The sequence below is a fragment of the Watersipora subatra genome, chromosome 5 (assembly GCF_963576615.1).
Source record: "Watersipora subatra chromosome 5, tzWatSuba1.1, whole genome shotgun sequence".
In the NCBI taxonomy this organism is placed as follows: Eukaryota; Metazoa; Bryozoa; class Gymnolaemata; order Cheilostomatida; family Watersiporidae; genus Watersipora; species Watersipora subatra.
This window is the reverse complement of record NC_088712.1, coordinates 56,474,104-56,493,342: the sequence shown is the minus strand read 5'-3', so window position 1 is coordinate 56,493,342 and position 19,239 is coordinate 56,474,104. Positions and strand designations below refer to the sequence as shown.

Genomic DNA, 19,239 nt, shown 5'->3' with positions numbered 1-19,239 from the left:
GTTAACCCCTGGTTCTATTGACAAGTATTAGGTTCTATTGCACACGGTAGTGTGTGTGTGCGTGTGTGTGTTTATTTTATCAACATGAACAATACAGAAAAAGAAATTGCATATTAGTAAATACATTATATCAGGTTAAATACAAATTACTGAAAAAATGAAAAAAACTATAGCAAAATTCACTCAACCTGAGCACGAGATAATGATGACGGAGCCATAGGTGCACTGTAGCAATATGTAAACATATGGTTCTATTGGTAGGCACTGTCTTATGTAAATCTATGGTTTTATTGGCAGGCACTGTCTTATGTAAACCTATCATGCTATTGGCAGGCACTGTCTCATGTAAACTTATGGTTCTATCGGTAGGCACTGTCTCATGTAAACTTATGGTTCTATTGACAAGCACTGTCTTATGTAAACCTATCATTCTATTGGCAGGCACTGTCTCATGTAAACTTATGGTTCTATCGGTAGGCACTGTCTTATGTAAATCTATGGTTCTATTGGCAGGCACTGTCTTATGTAAACCTATCATTCTATTGGCAGGCACTGTCTCATGTAAACTTATGGTTCTATCGGTAGGCACTGTCTCATGTAAACTTATGGTTCTATTGACAAGCACTGTATCATGTTAACCTATGGTTATGTTGGCAGGCGTTGTCTCATATAAACATATGACTCTATCGGTAGGCACTGTCTAATGTAAATCTATGGTTTTCTTGACAAGCACTGTCTCATGTAAACCTAGGGCTATATTGACAAGCGCTGTATGATGTTAACCTATGGTTGTGTTGGCAGGCGCAGTCTCATGTAAACTATGGTTTTGTTGGCAGGCATTGTCTCATGTCAACATATGGTTATGTTGGCAGGCATTGTCTCATGTAAACTATGGTTATGTTGGCAGGCATTGTCTCAGGTGAACAAATGTCTTCTTGCCATAAACCCAACAGAGCAGGAACGCTTCAATGTAATATTGATGAGTCATAACCATGCTCATGTCGGAATCAAACTCATCAACTCCATCAACCACCATGGTGAGTCGCTTGTATTGAACTTTTATTCACCTTAATAGCGAGCCCCCAACCATGAAATGTAAAAGAGGCTAAACGTTTGAACTGTTTTCAGATCCATTTATATATACAAGTGAATTGTTATGTTAGTTGTTATGTTTGCGGTTCTATGTTCTACTGGTATACTGCTCAATTAATTCTCATCTTAGAATTCAAAAGATTTGAGTTTCCTGCATACACCTCCCGGTGCTCAAAAAAAAACTTTTTTCAAAATAGCTATTTTAAAATGAATATCTGATGGAATATTTTGGGGTGTTTAGTCCTGCCCGTATTCACAAATTTGAGGTCATATTATTCATGTTGCGTTCACTCATACAAAAGGCAATGTAGTAGTTTCTATTTAAAGTTTGCCAATGAGTGTCAAACGATTAAAGTTTAGTATAGGCTAGTGCTGCACGATATCTTTGCATGTACATTTGATTATTTGGTCTTAAAGTATATCGAATATTGAAAAATATCGAACATTGGAGTTGTCTTCTATCGATATATAGTGTTAGGCTTTAACATGAACGATATGAAAGAATATTGGTCAATATTGGTTAAAAACAGGATTTGTCCCCTCTTTACAATAAGGAGAGTGGACAACTCCAGTTTTGCAAATAAAACACGCCAAATCGATATTCATATCGATTTGAAAACTGACCAAATATAAAATCATCCACTGAAATATATCGTCACATCGAATGATATCGTCTTACCATGCAGCACTAGCATAGGCTGAAATTGTTGGCTATATTGAAGGCCTTCAACCTTATCATGTTGTTAAATAATTGGAATGTTGTGAAGATTGTGTCACAGCTTTTATCTGTATTGTGTTGAAACCTTCCAGGTTTTGTTCACAGTAACATAGTTCCAGACATTTACTAGATAAGACCATCATATATGCAACATGACAAAGCTTGTATAAAGCACAGAATCTTTTGTTAATGAAAAAATAAACACATTTTTCCTGAAGCTGTAAGCATTGCTAAAAAGCTGTATCTGGCTATCTCATAGTAGCTAGAAAGCTAGTAATGTAACACTTTCCATAACTGATGTATTATGGCTGGTTTGCATCTCTCAATATGTAGGGTTTTCCCCGGGTATACTCGTCCCCGTCTGGTGATCTAAGATTCCAGCATGGTTTTGTGTTTTTTCGATAGTGTGTTTCAGCTGTTTTTAGTTTAGCTGCGTGCGAGCAATGTTATACAGCCCCTCAAGGATAGCCGACGGCTCTCATATGGGTGGGGTTTAATGATAGAGCTCTGTTGGGATGAACCCAAACACGGCACCCGAACGAACAAATATGCTGAATAAAAGCCCCTTGTAAATTTACAAATATTATGAACTATAGTGGTTATTTTACTTATCTGTTGAATTCATTTTGTTGTCAAATAAATATAGTATCCCAATATTGTCACCATTATAATCAGTCAGTTGCTATTCGCAAGCATTCGTGATATTAATAGTCACAATCGTAAAATAGCCCAAATTCGGTTTTGTATTTAGATTTTGAATATGAAAACTACACTGCACAGCTTTGCCTGCTGTCCCATCTTATTGACCAGGTAAAACAATGTGACAACGATGAAAGACTTTGCCATTTTATATTAGGGGTGGCAAAATATTAATCGAAAACTAGGAAAAAAGGCAGTTGTTCGGGTAATTTCGCGTAAATTATATTCAACTATAAGCATATACTACGACCTTTAACAATTTTAAAATTACTAAAAGAAGGTAATTTGAAATGTTTTATTTTGCATGGTTTCATTATTTTGGTTAGGTATCACCCCTACATTGTAGAAATTCAAGGTTTGCTATTGTGAACCGCGGAGTTTACTGACTGAATGAGCTGATGAAATGATAACAGCGAGTCGTGTTTTCACACACCTAACAAGGCAACGCGACCGCCCTGCAAGAGTCGTGTTTGCTCCGAAACCCAGGCTAGCACAATCCTCACAGGGCTCCATCATTAAACCCCGCCCTTATGATAGCCGTCGGCTATCCTTGGGGGGCTGTATATCATTGGTGCGAGTCATTGAATAGGATGCAATTGTCAACAGGTAGTTGTTCCTCTTTTGGTATGGCATATCATGGCCATAGTTGATCCACATTTCATTTTTAGACAAGTCCTGTAGGTTTAATCTTGGCATTGCCCATTTGACTCCTTAGAACCTTAATGACAACATTTTTATCTAATTGGGTGTCTGGTGGAGTGCATGGCATGGTACTCCAATTTTTTACTTTTGTAGTTCCTTAGTGAACTGTGCAGATTGCATCTGTTTGTTTTTTGGTAGATGCGCTGGTGGGGTTTGTGTAACATTTACCTTGGTTCATAACTGCTATCCATTTAGCAATTCACTTGGTAAAAATCTATACTCGGATGCTTCTCTGGGTGCTAGTAAGGACTTCTTCAGTGCTTGTTTGAATGTTTAAACCAATCGCTCATAAACCTACCAAGATGACATGGTGCCCTATTAAGATGTACAATTCTTCACTATTTACAACATTGTTGAAACTCTTCCGATATGATGTGAAACTATTTATGCTGTCCGAAACGATGATGTGAGAGTACTCAAGTGTGCAAAGTCAGTCTACGTAATGCTAGTAGTCATTTTTATGGACCTGCCAGTAACAGCCAGTTCATTCCCATGAAGTCTATGGTATGATCAATGTGGACATGACTTCATGGTCTCTTCAGTATCATCCGAGGGTGAATAGGCAGTTTCTGGTCTGTTTTGGGGTGCCATGCGGTGTCACATTGTTATATGGTATTTGTGACGTCTTGGCCAGTGGAAACTGCTGTTGTAGCTAGTTATTTCATTCATTGTATACCAAAATTTTGCAGATGTATCAGTTCAAAAACTGTCTCTGTTGAGTTCGAGTGATCCTCATTCTGAATCCATAAAGTAGACAGTTGTTCTCTACAGTGAGAGAGGCTTCTAAAAATCATTGAAGGTTGACCCTTCCACCTTTTTTCTACCCCAGTTATTTGACCTCTTAGGTGGCCATCCATCTCTCATATATCTTGTCACTGCACTGAATATTGCATATTTTGCTCTCACATCCAGTCCAATAGAAAGTTTGCTGAAAGAGTGTGCTTATATGATTCAATGTTTTCTGGTAAACAATGGTATATTGGTACCAACTGAAAATGAAGGACTATTTTGCTGGTCTGCTAGCTAGCATTGCTTTGTCATGTAAACAGTGCTAATAGTGGCTTGTGATATGTGACCAGCACAAACTTCCATTCACATGAAGTATGGTGAAACCTGTTTAGTGCAAAATGATGAGGCATCCTTCTGTAGCTGACTGACATCATCGAGCGAGCGTCAGTTAGAGTTTTGCTGGCATATGTTACAGATCATTTTGTACCATCTTTATATTGATGAAATACTACCACCTTTATCCCATGGCTGATGCGGCCTCAGGATATTAATGGCTATAGGAGGATTGTAGTTAGCCCAGACCATACCACCAAAGATAATCTCCTCCAGTTTCTCAAAGATTCTCTGTGGATTAGACATCTAATGTCAATTTTATCTCTTGGAGCACTCTCTGTAAGGGTACTGTAACTGCTCCCCTGGATTTTGTTGCGTATGATACACTGATGTTGGGATGTATATATGTAGCTTTATTTATACACACCACAGAACACCTTGAAACTTATTGCACCTTTCCAGAAGAGAGTTAGTTACGTACTTGTAGACACTCCGTATACTTGCATATAAAATACTTGCAGAATATATGTATAATATGCTTGAATAATATGAGTAAGATGTAATCGATTGTCACTGTCAGATATAAAATATATATGTAAGAAATATGTAAAGCCAGAGAACTCACATCTTGACAGTTGAGGCTCTGGTGTAAAAGTGATAAAGACGAGCACTTGCTCACAAAATACAGTGTTGAAAATTCTAGAAAGATTGATTCACTGGGTAAAAATTAGCCAAAATAATATGATTGCAGCAGTGATATCACAAAGGTAGCAGCGTGTCTCAACAGGAACTTTATTCATTAAAATAATATTGCTTGTATTTTGAAACTCTTTTGAATCATCGCACTTCTTTGTGCTGTGGCTATTTCTAATTCTAATTCTGGCAGTCTTCTGTAGGATAAACAATCAAATCGAATAACAAGGGTGATAGAAATGTTATTAGAAGTTTCTGGAAACGTTACAGGTACCAGTGCTTTTGAAGCATGCTTTTTCCCAGCAGTCAAAATTTGTGTTGCCTTACGGCTTCACTCCTTCTGCTGCACTAGTTACACTTCCATTGTTGTGACTGTTCATACGGCTGTTATATTTTCTTATTCATTAATTTATCTGCTTGTCAGTGGTTTACACAGTGAAGCTATTCCAAATTACTTCAAATATATACACTGCCTTTCCATGACGCGCATAATTTGGAAATTTGAGCCAATTCGCAAGTTATCTGCATCATGGAAACGGCATAAATCCGCGAGTTTGGCGATCCGCAAAACTTTATCGAATCCATCGTGCTTGCAAATCATGGAAACAGCACTTGCGATTAATGCACATTAGAATATCGATATCTATTACATTAAAAACATGTTCACGCTTCAGTCGTTTTTATTTCGATTTTAGCAGTCTCGATGCCTCCTTTTAGCAGCCAATGTTCCGAACGATTGCTGCTAAGCTTAGTGCGACAAGATTGCCTAGCTATTTATAGAGTCATTAATTAAACTAATACTTGACCTATGGGGTCAAGCGCTGGCGTTAAATCATCGGCAGGTGTTTATTGAAACGTTGACTGCAAAGTAACTCAACTTGCGAATCATTCGAATTATGTGAATCATGTGAATTATGTGAGTCATGGAAACATAGTGATAGTAGCTGAATGCCTAGCATTGTGCAGGTAAAATTATAACCTAATGAACTTGATTAACTGCGAAGCTAGTCTAAGATAGATATAAACTCTGTCTATATTCTAAATTTAGCATAGCCTAATTTACTATAATAGCTGTAAAGCCAACTTGTGGTTGCTGAGTTGACCAGTAGTATTTTCACATGTGTTGCATAAGTATTTGCTTTACTATTACATAGCCTGACAAGGACAGTGTAGTGTATTGGGTTACCTCAACAGCCTGTTTCCAGTTCAAATCCAGTGCGAAGTGGTTTTTTCATTCCTAAAACTTGATCGCTATACCTGTACAAAAAACAGACGTCAGACCAGCACTGAGATTCATATACAGTCATACTTCGACTTACGAGCTTAATGCGTTCCGAGACTGAGCTCGTATGTCAATTTACTCGCATGTTGGTGCAATTTATTTATATATAGAACAATTAAATATATATTAATTGGTTTCTATACTCTAAAAAATGCAAATAAAACACTCAAAACAAGATATTGTAACAGAAAAAGCATGTTGGTTATTGACCTAACTTACCACATGCTTTCAAAAAGCAACAAATAAAACACAATGCAAGGAAATGTGATTAATTAAAAAGGTAAAATTAAATACATACAGTAGCAGCTAACGCTAGCATTTGCCAGGGAGGGAGATATAAGTGTTATTCTGCTTTACAACAGTTGAATTTGATAAATTTGGATTTTATCAAAGTCTTAAAAAACAAACTTAAAAGCAAACCTAAAAGCAAACTTTCATTTTTCGTAATTAAAATTTCTTCGGCGTTCATGATTGGAAGTTTCTCGCTGGTTAGCTAATTTTTCCTTTGTTTTCGCTTTCACGACTAGCCGGCCGTTTTAAGATAAACCTATCTAAGGACGTTTGCCTTTGTCGCCCTTTTAACGTGTTGCGATTAGAACGAACACTGGTGTCGTCACAAAGGGTTAATGCACGACCACTAGCCAACTTGTCCGAAAGTCTATTTTTATAGTTAGCACCGGCCTTTTCATATAGACCTTTTCGCCTTTATTGAAACATCGTTTCAGTTACGCTGTCACCGGCCAATTGTTTACTTTCATGTTTTCCAATGCCTGAGCAGTCTCTCCATCAGCGGTCGTGAAGATCGCTGCGTCGTTTAGAAACGCATTATGGTTAGTCCTTTTGCAAACTAAATGCCCTGAAAATAACCCTTCGGTTTGATAATTGTAGATGTATTTCTGTCATATTGCTGAGCTAGATCAATCACGCATACACATTTCGCATATTTTACAATAATTTTCCGTTTAATATCAATTGTTATCATTTGCTTTTTCTTTCCATTATCTTTCATTTTACTGGCAAACTTTCGGTCTACGCACCGTACTTTTAATTCACATAGTTCTGCACTGATAATTGCGCGCAGAAAACACGGTACAAAAGTATAACCTGAGTAGTTGAAAAATACAGAGTGATGCTGTTCTCATAAAACACCTCCGGCATACTTTGCAACTGACTCACGTGCTCGTATCTCAAACATTGCTCGTAAGTTAGTGCTAAAACTTGCTTAAAAGCTGGCTCGTATCTCAAGTTTCTCGTACGTTAGAGCACTCGTAAGTTGAAGTATTACTGTACCGTAAAACCTGTATGCGAACCCCGTCTTTATTTGAACGCTACCACTATTTGAACGCCACCTCTATTTGGACGTCACTTCTATTTGAACGCCACCTCTATTTGACCGTCACTTCTATTTGAACGCCACCTCTATTTGACCGTCACTTCTATTTGAATGCTACCTATATTTGAACGACACATATATTTGAACGCCACCTTTATTTGAATGCCACCTCTATTTGAGTGCCATTATGAGAGAAAAGTTGAAAAATAGAATGCCACCATTTAATTGAATGTCACTTCTATTTGAGCACTACTTTTATTTGACTACCACTTCTATTTGACCGATACTATTTGGCATTCTTAATCTTTACGAACCCATAATAACAATGGATCAGTAGAAAGGTGTCAGCAAAAACCCTTTTTTTAATAATGATTTGGTTTTATTAATAATAGTTACGTCATTCATTGTTTCTGTTCGTATCGAAATCCGTTTTTCAACTCTACATTTTAAGGTTTTTCATTAAAAACTGATTGCAACGTGATAGAAATAATTAGCAACTGTATCAGGCTAGTAGTAGTCTTTTAACGCGGTCTTGATACTTCGATGTATGTGTTAAAAAGTTTTCACATTAATGATAGAAAATTTGCCACCATGTATTGTAAGACTAAAATTGTGAGGTTATTTTGATTACACCGCGATTTCTCTTTATTTGTGCTAGAAGTTTTTATTCAATATGGCGTCACGTAAAAGTTTTGCTCAGATTGCTCTGCTAAAAAGCTGGTTTGACGCTAATATCTACTATCTCAACTGTGCGAAAAAAGGGTTGAGGTCTAAAGATGTGGTGCAAGCGATTGAACAGCAAGAAGAATATGATATCAGAACGGTTATAATCAGAACGCAACTGATCGAGCAAACGATGTTAATATAGTTGTTTTAGAAGGGTTAATATTTGTTTTAAATGGTAATCTTTGTTTTAAAATGTATTGTAAAATGTTTTGTTGCTGCATGTATTATAATTATGGTTTGTTTATGTTACTTGTTCTCGAAAATCTATTTGTAGCATATGATAGATTATTTTTATAAAACTTATAAATCTGCAGATTTATAGCATATTATTTCATAGGATGATTGTGGTAATCTGAACTCAGCTTACACTGGATCGGCTCTCGGAATTCCTGTTCTGTTGCACATAAAAGCCAGTTTTGGCTGCAAACTGTAAATCGATTGCAAATTACAAGCAACATATCAACTGGTAGAGACATGTATCAACTTCTCCATGTATATTTATTTAAATGTCGACTTGCAATAAAATTCACATCACAGTTATTTAGGATCAAAAAATTCACCATCTCTTACTCTGCTGTGTTGTAGGTGCAAAATATGTGGAAATGTGATTACAAACTCCAAAAGCTCCAAAACGAACAGTTAATCGCAGCCATCACGAAACCGGCGTATATTGGAATCAATTTATTTTTCTGACGTAATCAAACGATTTGGATATTGTTCTCATGTGAATTGAAAGGACAATGAAAGGCTCAACATAAAACTTCTCGCAGCACTATTTTATAAAAAACACTTTGGGTTTTGCCCAAGAGCCCTTACCAAATATAGATGCTCGCTAGTTTACAGTTTTGTTTCGACTTGGTCTAATTATCTAGTCATAATTTGATCATGTGACCTGTGCTTCCTTCCAAACCGCGAGAATAATTTCTGCAGCATTTTTAACTATCACAGGTGGCCAACAGGCTCGTCATATTTATCAGAGGATGATATGCACTCCTTCGAGCTAAGGTTAAAAAATTAAATGAAAGATATCAGTGCTCAAAGTGACAGCATTAAAATGATGATGAAATAGATGCGCAAGGACAATATACATGGTTTCATTGATTGTGTGAAGTATATTTGTGAAAATAATTTGACGAATGAGGTTGCATGAAAGTGTAAACAGAAGCCATCTTGTTCAGCTACGTCTCATTTGAGCCGTTTTGGAAAGGGATTCTAAGCTACGGCAGTTTCGTAATGGCTGCGACTAACTGTTCGTTTTTGTGCTTTTAAGAGCTTGTAATCACATTTCTACATCGTTGAACCTACAACACAACAGAGTGAGACATGGTGAATTTCTTGATACCAAATAACTGTAATCTGAATTTTGTTGCTAGTCAACCTTTAAGGATCTACAAGTTAGAGAAAAATTGGTAAATCTTTTGCATCTAACAGGGTTAATGTTGCACTGCCTAAAGGTGTAAACACACTAGGCGATTTTATCGCGAGCGTCATGAGGAGGGCGGAGATATCGCTTGTGTGTGCATAAACACACTTGAGCGATTCACTAGCAAGCGATATAATGGGCACACCCACAAACTGCCAATAAAATTCCGTATCATTGGTTTCTTCGGAGTTGTTAATAAATTTAGGTCAGTCAATATGGCGCCGTCTAGGCGACAAACGTAAACAACTTACGCAATTGTTACTAAACCTACAACTTACGCAATTGTTACTAAACCTATCTCACTTTCACGGATTGTACACTGCCTACACTACAAGGAGACATAAGAAAAAACGATTATTGCATTTTAACTGTAATATTTTTTACTATTTTTATACATATTTTATTTTGTAGTGGTTTTTTATATTTAAGCCTTATGTATTAAATATTTACCGTTCTCAAGATGGTCAACCTTCGCAACGATTGACTCCAAATGTTGGTTTTCAACTTGGATTTTTTGTAATTTTTGTTTGTTATGGTGCACAGGACTGGGAGTGCTATTATTAAATTTATGAACAATTCAGTGTTCGTTCTGAAGATGTTTCAATATTAACAAAATAGCAAATTGTCGCTGCTGTGCGTTGGTGAACATCGATAAGAAATAATTACCCGCCATAAAATTGCATTCTGGTAAAATCCAACCAATCGAAATGCATCTCGTTAGCGATAAAGTTGTGCAGAGAAAGTCTAACGTTATCGCTCTGGATGAGCACGCCGGGTGAATTCTAGCGCAGTTTAGCGCCACACAGCGCAATATCGCTCTAAATATCGCCTAGTGTGTTTATACCTTAAAGGAGACTGCAAAATATAGGCGACTTTCACTTCACCAGTAAAAGGATTAAATATATCTTTTCAACATCCTGCCGAGGTGTTTGAAAAATAACACACCACCCTTTATTCGAATGTCACCTTTGAGAAAACATCACCCCAAGAGAAGGGTCGAAAAATAAAGCACCACTGCATTCGAATAAAGGTTTTACAGTATATAGATATAACACCTAAATTATGCATAAATCACTTTGCCGTATATGCTGCCTTTTAACCTTCATGGTTTATTTCACAGAAATAGTCTCTCACACATATTCTAGCAAGCCCTTTATATACATAACATGGCTAGAAAGCTAGTATGAAGCAAACAACATTTTATCAATAACATTAGCACAGTTACCTGTTAGCTGTAAGCTACACTAGAAAGCTATATCTGACTTTCTCAGCAGCTAGAAAGCTAATTATGTAACACAGCAGCCCAACACATAAGCACCATCCCATAGTAGCATTCCCTACTATCCCTTTTAAGCATTGTGATTGATTGTTTGATCACAAGGATTTATTCACTAGCTTCATTTCCTTAAAAAGATGAAAAAGAGTTGAATCATACCCTATCAACCATATCCTCGCTATATCTGCATTTGTCTGCTCATTCAATGACTTCAGTCTAACATCCATGATTAACTTTATGTCCTTTGGTTGGTATATTTTGAGTATAGATAGTTTGTGTTGAAGCTCTACAAACTAGTTTCATGCTCAATTTCAGGATACTTTGCATGACCAGTATTTGTTGTCAATCAAGTAGCAAACATCTCCGAGTATGATTATATGCCATGAGGTTTTCATAGGCAAGCACTTGTTTCAACCCTCGGACTGCAACAGCTAAAATCCTACAGACCTTCCTGGTTGATGAACTATTCTTTAGTCCTTTGTGATATGAGAGATTCAATGTTGACTTTGTCATGGATGTAACAACGATGATAGAGAGCTTATATATATATTAGGTCTCCTAGCACTTTGAAGCCTAACCTTGTATACACAAGCAGGTTCCCCTCATTCTAGACTGCATTAACAACTTTCAATTGACTGTGAAAGCACTCTGGATAGCACAATTTATTTTTAACTGAATTTTCGATTGCAGAAGCATGCTGGCACGACCCAATGAAAAAATAAATTGAATGGAAAAAATAGTTTTTGTTACACTATTTTAAAGAAGTAGTGTTTTAGAGCTAGCTGAAGAAACATAATGACCGCAATACAATGAGTCTGGTAGAAAAGTGTATATTTGTTATGAATAGAAAAATAAATATTTCTAGTGTAAAGCTCTCTATGCTAAGGAAAAAGGGCTTTTTAGGTTTGTCTGTTTCAGATCACTTTCAATTTTTATTCCAGTTTCCGAACATGTTTCAGTACTTATATCACTTCTAATTTGACTGTTACTTTAAATTTTCATCAATCTAGTTATCTTTTGAGCTGTGCACAGCTAGTAGATTAGCCAAGGATAAAATAGCTGCACTCAATTTTCCTCAACTGTGTATTTTTCTGCATTAAAATATATCTACGTCACTGCACATTGCCTGATAGGGTTGAACCGTAGTAAGCACCCCTGGAGTAAAATAGCAGCCTTCTGGCTTGTTCCAAGTGGCCACACGATTAACAGGTGATCACATCTGGCAAAGGAAAGTAGTTGAATATAACACTTTGTTTTATAAGGCAGATTTGGCAATGAGTGTTTTGTTATTTTTTGTCTGGAATAATCTTTTAAATAGCCAATGCTGGTAGTTCGATGAAGCAGTAGAAATTATAATTCTGTGATATTTGCTTCTGGTAGAAAACAGGCTAAGGAATGCTAAATGTTTTGAGTCAGAATAGCTCTGTCATTTGCACAGCTCACTGAAAATTTAACAATATCTCGTGCCTTTTATGACTTTCCTTATTAGTGGTCAGAGGTCTGTTAGTTGGGTGATTCAGCATGCCAGGTAACAACAATAGTTGTTAATATCTGACCCTTTAATTAATAAATAGTCACGTTTACGAGTCTGATGCTTCTCACCAATTCCTACAGAAAATAGTTGCGGAAACATCACTGTTAGATACATGAAGACTTTAAATACCCTCAAGGAATAAAATTGCATAGGTTTAGATGAGTGCATCACAATAAACGATACTTTGCCTTTGATGGAGTCTTAGATGAGTTCAGTTTGATGTGATTGGGCATCAAGTGTGGCTAAACTGCTTTTAGATTTGGATTCAATAGTCTGTTCCCAACAGCTATAATTGTTACAACAATGGAAATGGTGTGTAGAGACCGATTCAATCCTTACTGGGATCTGTCAACTTTCTTTATTACAGTAAATAAATCTATTTCAACAGTTTTACTGCTACGTGTCTATATAGCAGTGGTCGCTCTTATTTTCCGTTCATTCCTCCTGCCATGTCTGTCTAACTTGCTTGTGACTTGGCACTCATTTTCTAGCGTTATCTTTGGATGGCTATTCAGCGGACGGCTTATCACATTGTTAAAGGTAACTCGTGATTAGAAGTTCTGCTGAGCTCAGCAATTGCAATTTAGCGCAGTTCCTCAGTTTATGAGATGTCCGGGTGGATTAGCCACTTTCCTCATCTGACGCTTGCGAGCCTATAAGCTGGCCACTATTCATTCTAACAATAGCATTGATTAAATACCATGCTTCGGCGTCTCAACATCATTCATTGCGGTGGTTGAAACACCCCGCTCGCATCGATTTTGTTTGCATTAAAGCTAAGCACGTACTCACATTGCTGAGCTCGGCAAACGCAACTTTACACAGCTTGCTAGCTCATCAGAATTGCGGGCGGAGTAGCCAAGCCCCTGATCTGAAGGTTGTAGGTGTATGAACTCCTCTATATTGATTTAAAATATTACTTACTAAGCTTTGGTTCCTTTAGCGTGTTTTGTTTCGGTTGGTTGTTACTACCCTCATCAATCAGCCCTCTGTGAAAGCTAATCAAATGAGCTTAGCAACAAAAGCTAGCTATGTGGTATATAAGGAGGAAACTGGCCGCTGGGTGGTTATGTTCGATTAGTAGTTCTACTTGTCAGCACCCTTTGTCAGAGGTTTAGGCTCTATTAACAGCCTGGCTTCCGTCATCGTATTCTGCTTTCTTCGCAACCATGTTCAGCAAGGAGCCATTTAAATAGCATACTTCGTTTTGGTGCTTCTATCTAGGAGACCACAAACCTTTCTTCACCGGCTAGACAGTGTGGGGGCCAAGCAGCCGTGCCGTCATTCTTAACTGAATGCTAGCGGTGGAACCCACACTAGACGGCCACCATTGCTATAGCATGGACTAGCCTTTGCGTACCTATATGGCTGAGTCTGAGTTATATCTGTGGTGAGCTCTGTCTTCTCTTCTCAGCACCAACTCTAGCATCCTCAGAACTGCAAAAGTATCTTCATCTGTTTCTCAGTGGGTTTTACAAAAATATTAGCTTCACTAATAAGTCTAATATGTCATTGATGTTCCAGCTCTTGTTTCAAATGTTGTACTATTTGAGAAAGGTTGATAAGCTACCTTCTGTGTTTTCACAAGGCATGTTTATGACCTTGTCAACTTGGAGTTCTTTGACCAGTGATACTCTTATTCATAGTCAACCATTGATATATTTTAGATCTTTGTAGTTTGTGAATGTTTAGTTTGTCATTAATGGGCTGGTAGTTGGTTAACAGAGTATATTGTAGCGCACCCTATCTTTACAACACTTGAGAATAAATGAGTACAAATGACAAATCATTAGTCTCCCCAGGCAAGTTCATCAACTAGACTTACTAGAGCTAACATTATGCCAGTGTACAGGAACACCTACTTGCAGAAACCAAGAAATACAGAGGAAACAATTGCGACTGATTATATATAACAGACAATACATGTATATAATGTATGGATATGAGTATATGCCAGCAAACATCAGTCGTTGCAGCAATGATATAAACTCCCCCTCAGGATAGGTCACGGCTATCTTGTTGGGGTGTGGCCTAATATCGGCTCTGTTAGGGTGAACCCGAGCATGGCACCAGAACAAGGAAATATGCTTAATAAAGCCCCTTGTAAATTTACAAAGATTATGTACAATGGTGGTTATTTTACTGATCTGTGGGTTTGGTAATGTTGCCAAATAAATATAGTTGCCCAATATTGTCACAGTTATGATCAGTTAGTTGCCATTCACAAGCAATCATGATATTAATAGTCACCATTGTGAAATGGCCCAAATTTGATTTTAGATTTTGAGTATAAAAACTACACTGCATGGCTTTGCCTGCTGTTCCATCTTATTGCTCAGGTCAAACAATGTGACCATGATGAAATACTTTGTCATTTCATGGTAGGGGTGACCAAATAATTAATCAAAAACTAGAGAAAAAAGGCCATTGTTCAGGTAAATTTGGGTAAATTATATTTAACTTCAAGCCAATACAAAAACCCCTGCCAATCCCAAAATTGGAAAAAATAGGTAATTTGAGATGTGTTATTTTCCATGGATCCATTTTTCTGGTTAAGTACTGACCCTGCACGGTAGAAATTCAAGGTTTTTCTATTGTCCCATTCAGTGAACTGCGTGGGTCTACTGACTGAATGAGCTCATTTCTCCACTCAGAAAGTCATCACCGTAGCGAGCCATGCTGAGCATATCACTGAAATTGAAAAAGGAGGGAGACAATTACGTGTTTGCGGGTTACATGTTTTGTTGGTAATATGAAATAAGCTACCTTCGACGATAAATAAATACTCGTACTACTAACCAGAAATCAAGTGGTATCTGCAATCAACGCGTTTCTGCAATGAAGCCTAAACCCAAAAACCTAATTAGGCAACACGACCATTCGCGAGAATTGTGTTACCCGAAACCCAGGCTAGCGCAATCACAACAGAGTTCGATCAACAAACCCCGCTCACATGGATGGCCATGACCAATCCTGAGAGGTTTTTATTTCATCGGTTGCAAGTCAACAGATAGCTTTCGTTTTTTATCTAACTTAAACGACATGACAGATAGTGTGGGTATAGTTTAGGCTTTTTTAGAATGACAATGGCATACAGCTTTGAAATGCGCTTATCTATTTTGGTAAAAGCCATAAAGCTATATTAGCCTGTCTATTATATATATATATATTAGCAACTGTCCTAACACCGTTTCATGGGTATCTATTGCCAGCCCTCTACATCGAAAGAATGTGTCTCACAGGAGGAGCAACCCCTGTCCCACATTATTTAGAAGCCTATAATGTGTCCCTCTTCCTGACGTCATACCCTAATGAAGTGGAGAAGGCTTTAGAGTGTGGTAAGAAGAATGACAGTTTACTTTTTTGGTTCACGGTTGATGTCTTCATATTTGACCTACATATTGGTTGTCTGTCTATTTTAAACTTTCATCAAACTGGATATTACCCAAAGTCTGTAGGCATAAGATAGTTTTTGGTATTAGAGTCAAGGGAAGCTACACAGACTGATTTATTGAGTCATAAGTGTTTCTCAATAGGCATTGTGATGTTGCTTTAATGGCTACTGATCAATGTCCTCACAAAGCTTTTTGAAATCTAGCTGAACACAATGTAGTAATGTTAGTCTGGGTATATTTTGCCTAATATTATAAAACCTCTATTAGAGTGCCACATTTATTTGAATGCCGCCTGTAATAAAATTTCACTCTAGGAGGAAGGTTAAAAATACAGCGCTGCCCTCTATTTGGCAGTCACTTTGACATTCTTTGATCTTTACGAAGCTGTAATAAGAAGTGGTCAGTATAGAAGAGGGTCCACAAAATGGTTCTCATATTGACTCGATCACATCAATAATAATTTTTTGTTGTTTCTGTAACGGTTGCCATGGTTTTAGTGATAGTGTACCTGAGAAGATCGATGGTCAAATCATCCGAACTACACTCTGATTTCAAGTCACCAAGGTCTAAATTCAATCCCTTGTTTTTAGATTCATCCATAATGTGGCTTACAATCTTAGCTGAATGCTTTAAAGCATTTTGATGAAGGATGCAAATGTACTCTGAAAACTTTGAAAGCAACAATATCAAAATGATTAATAACTGTATTTGGCTAATATTTTTATCTCAAAGTAGTTTCCTGTTTAACTTAGTCTGATACTTGTACATATATGAAAACAGTTTAGTAAAAACGCTGAGGCACTTACGTCGCTCCCTCAAAAAGGACTACCATATGTAGGTAACATTATAGCATCATATCATCCGTAAAAAGGTTAAATTCATTTTTCCAAAATTTTTGTGAACTAGTAAAAAAAACAGAGCGCTACTCTCTATATGTTGTTTAACCTTTTCCACACCGTTCCCGTAATCTGACGGGCTGAGAGCGCAGTCTCAGCGCACTAAACCCGTAATTGCCTGTCAGATCTGAGTCTTCGACAGGTATTTTTTAAATTCATTTATTTATTTTAAAAACGGCACTAAAACCTTTAATTAATAATTTGAGGAGTTTTAAAAAATATCATACTATTATTTTGGTGCTATAATTAGTCCCTTCTACGCATGTGCAAAAAGAACACGTTGTTAGAAGTTGAACGTTCTTTTTGGAAAGCTTATCATCATGAATGGACGCGATATTTGAAGCGCTGCTAAAAAGGTTCGTTTACAGGAAGATACCGACTGGTTTGAAAGGGAAGAAGAGGATTTTAGACCAGAAAAATGTGAGGAAGACGATGAAAGTAAAAAAGAAAATCAACAGAATGAATTGGATTGCGAAAGTGAGACTGAAACGGCCGGTGTTGAAACGGCGAATGATGACGGATATCAAAGAGGAGCTAATTTAAAACCAAAAAAATTACATTTTGCTGACAGCCTGGCAGGAGTATAAGTTTGAATTCTTAAACAGGTAAGTGTTTTTATTATTCAAAGCTTTTCAAACATCGGCCATGATAAATGTTATATTTAACGAAACGAATAAATATGGCCTTCAAAAACATTGCGATGCTTCGGAGCCTGTTGATGATAAATATTTGGTGAGTTGCTTGTTTAGTTGTGCATATAGGTATTCTCAAAAATCCTACTCTGTTGCCTTACTGGTCCACATTCCTTTATTATCTACGCTGATTTTTAATCAGTTTAAAAATTGAAAGAAAATTAGAAGCAAGTTTACACTCTATTGACAATTTTGAAGACCCTGCTGGCAATAAATTGTTCAAATTAAAAAATGTTTTTGCCATGGCATGCGACTGGTTCTATCCTGTTTTTCTATCTGATAAATTTATATTTGTAGATGAAAGCTTGCTGGCATGGAAAGGCTGGCTCAACTTCAGACAGCATATTTCATCTAAAGATCTAAATTTGGAATTATGTTATTTGCTTTCCGTTGCTGTCTCTGGCTATGTGCACCAGTCGTCTGTATACATCGTCGATGAGCAAGCTGAATGCACTGGCAGTGGAGTCACTTGTGGAATATTTTTGTGCGAGTCATGTTTTGATCCTTACCATGGTAACTAAATTTATTTACAAATGGTATTTTATTTAGTTTCTGCAAATGCTTCACTGCTTTGTATTGCTAGCTTTTGTACATACATTTGCTAATCCATTGTATTAGTTGTGCATTGGTGTGCTGTATTTGTTGCACACTGCCATCTTCAGAGCAGCAGTCTAATCAAATAGTTCAGTTCTCATATTTTTCTGCAATCTAGCAGTCCATGATTTGCTGTTTCTGCTCATAATAAATGCTGCTTCCTGTCTTTTGCTGCTTCACCAAATGTGTGAATATAGGCTCACGACTTAATTCTTCTTGCACACAACCAGTTAATCTTTGCTGCAGCACACATGAATCTGTGCAATGACTTTATAAGCAAATTTTTTACATGAATCTAGTCTCAAGAAATGCATAAGAATTCAGAGCAAAATATTGTAACTGCGTATATATAGATGTCTAGCTGCAAGGTTTTTGCAAGCTGTGTGGAGGAAAAAATCTCATTCTGCAGGAAAATGTCTCAGCTTCCAGATGCATATTCATTTGCAGTTTTGTGCCAAATTGCGCGAAAGTTGGAGCAACCTTGTCGGATGACTGTCTAGTGTCTAGCGCTGCTTATGGACATGGCGTCTCGAGCATTTCCAATGGCGCTCCCGCTATGCATCGGAGCTCATAACTCCGCTTTCACTGCTCTTGGACGACTAAATGCTTTTGCAAATTGTTGTGAATATATGAATCCATGCAAGAATTATATATACAACATAGCCAATTGCTTTTAGTAAATATAAAATACAATTGAAAATGACGTACAAACATAAAAAACTCGAAGCTTCAACGAATTGCAACTCTTGCAGGTAAGCAAATGCAAGCTGACTACATTAAAAAAGTATCAGCTTGTAGAGAAATTTCTCAGGATTTCTATGCATGTTAATTTATGTAACTACCTCAATTTTGAAGAAAGTTGATGCAGTTTTTACGCAGTGGTGTCGAAGGCTCAAATCGCCATAGTAAATGCATTGGTGCGCTGGGGAATTTCCAGCCGTAAGCCCGCGGTCAGTGTCGTATAGTTTCACAGAGTCCCGTGACCAAGAGCCGGAAACAAAAACGCTTGATTCCAAACAAACCCGATCGACATACTGATCTCTAATGGAATATTCTTACCTCGCTCTCAACATCTCACTCTTTTGCATTTACTTTACGTTTTTACAAAAACGTTATTAGCAG

The 19,239-nt window shown here is 37.2% G+C and overlaps 1 protein-coding gene across 1 annotated transcript in view; it reads left to right on the top strand.

Moving 5' to 3' along the window:
- Positions 1-19,239, top strand: part of LOC137396553 (cytosolic 5'-nucleotidase 1A-like) — a 37,215-nt gene that overhangs the window by 12,269 nt on the left and 5,707 nt on the right. The window contains exons 4-5 of the mRNA XM_068082865.1: positions 908-1,037; positions 15,753-15,878. Coding sequence (XP_067938966.1) covers positions 908-1,037; positions 15,753-15,878 — 256 coding nt within the window. The remainder of the gene's footprint in view (positions 1-907; positions 1,038-15,752; positions 15,879-19,239) is intronic.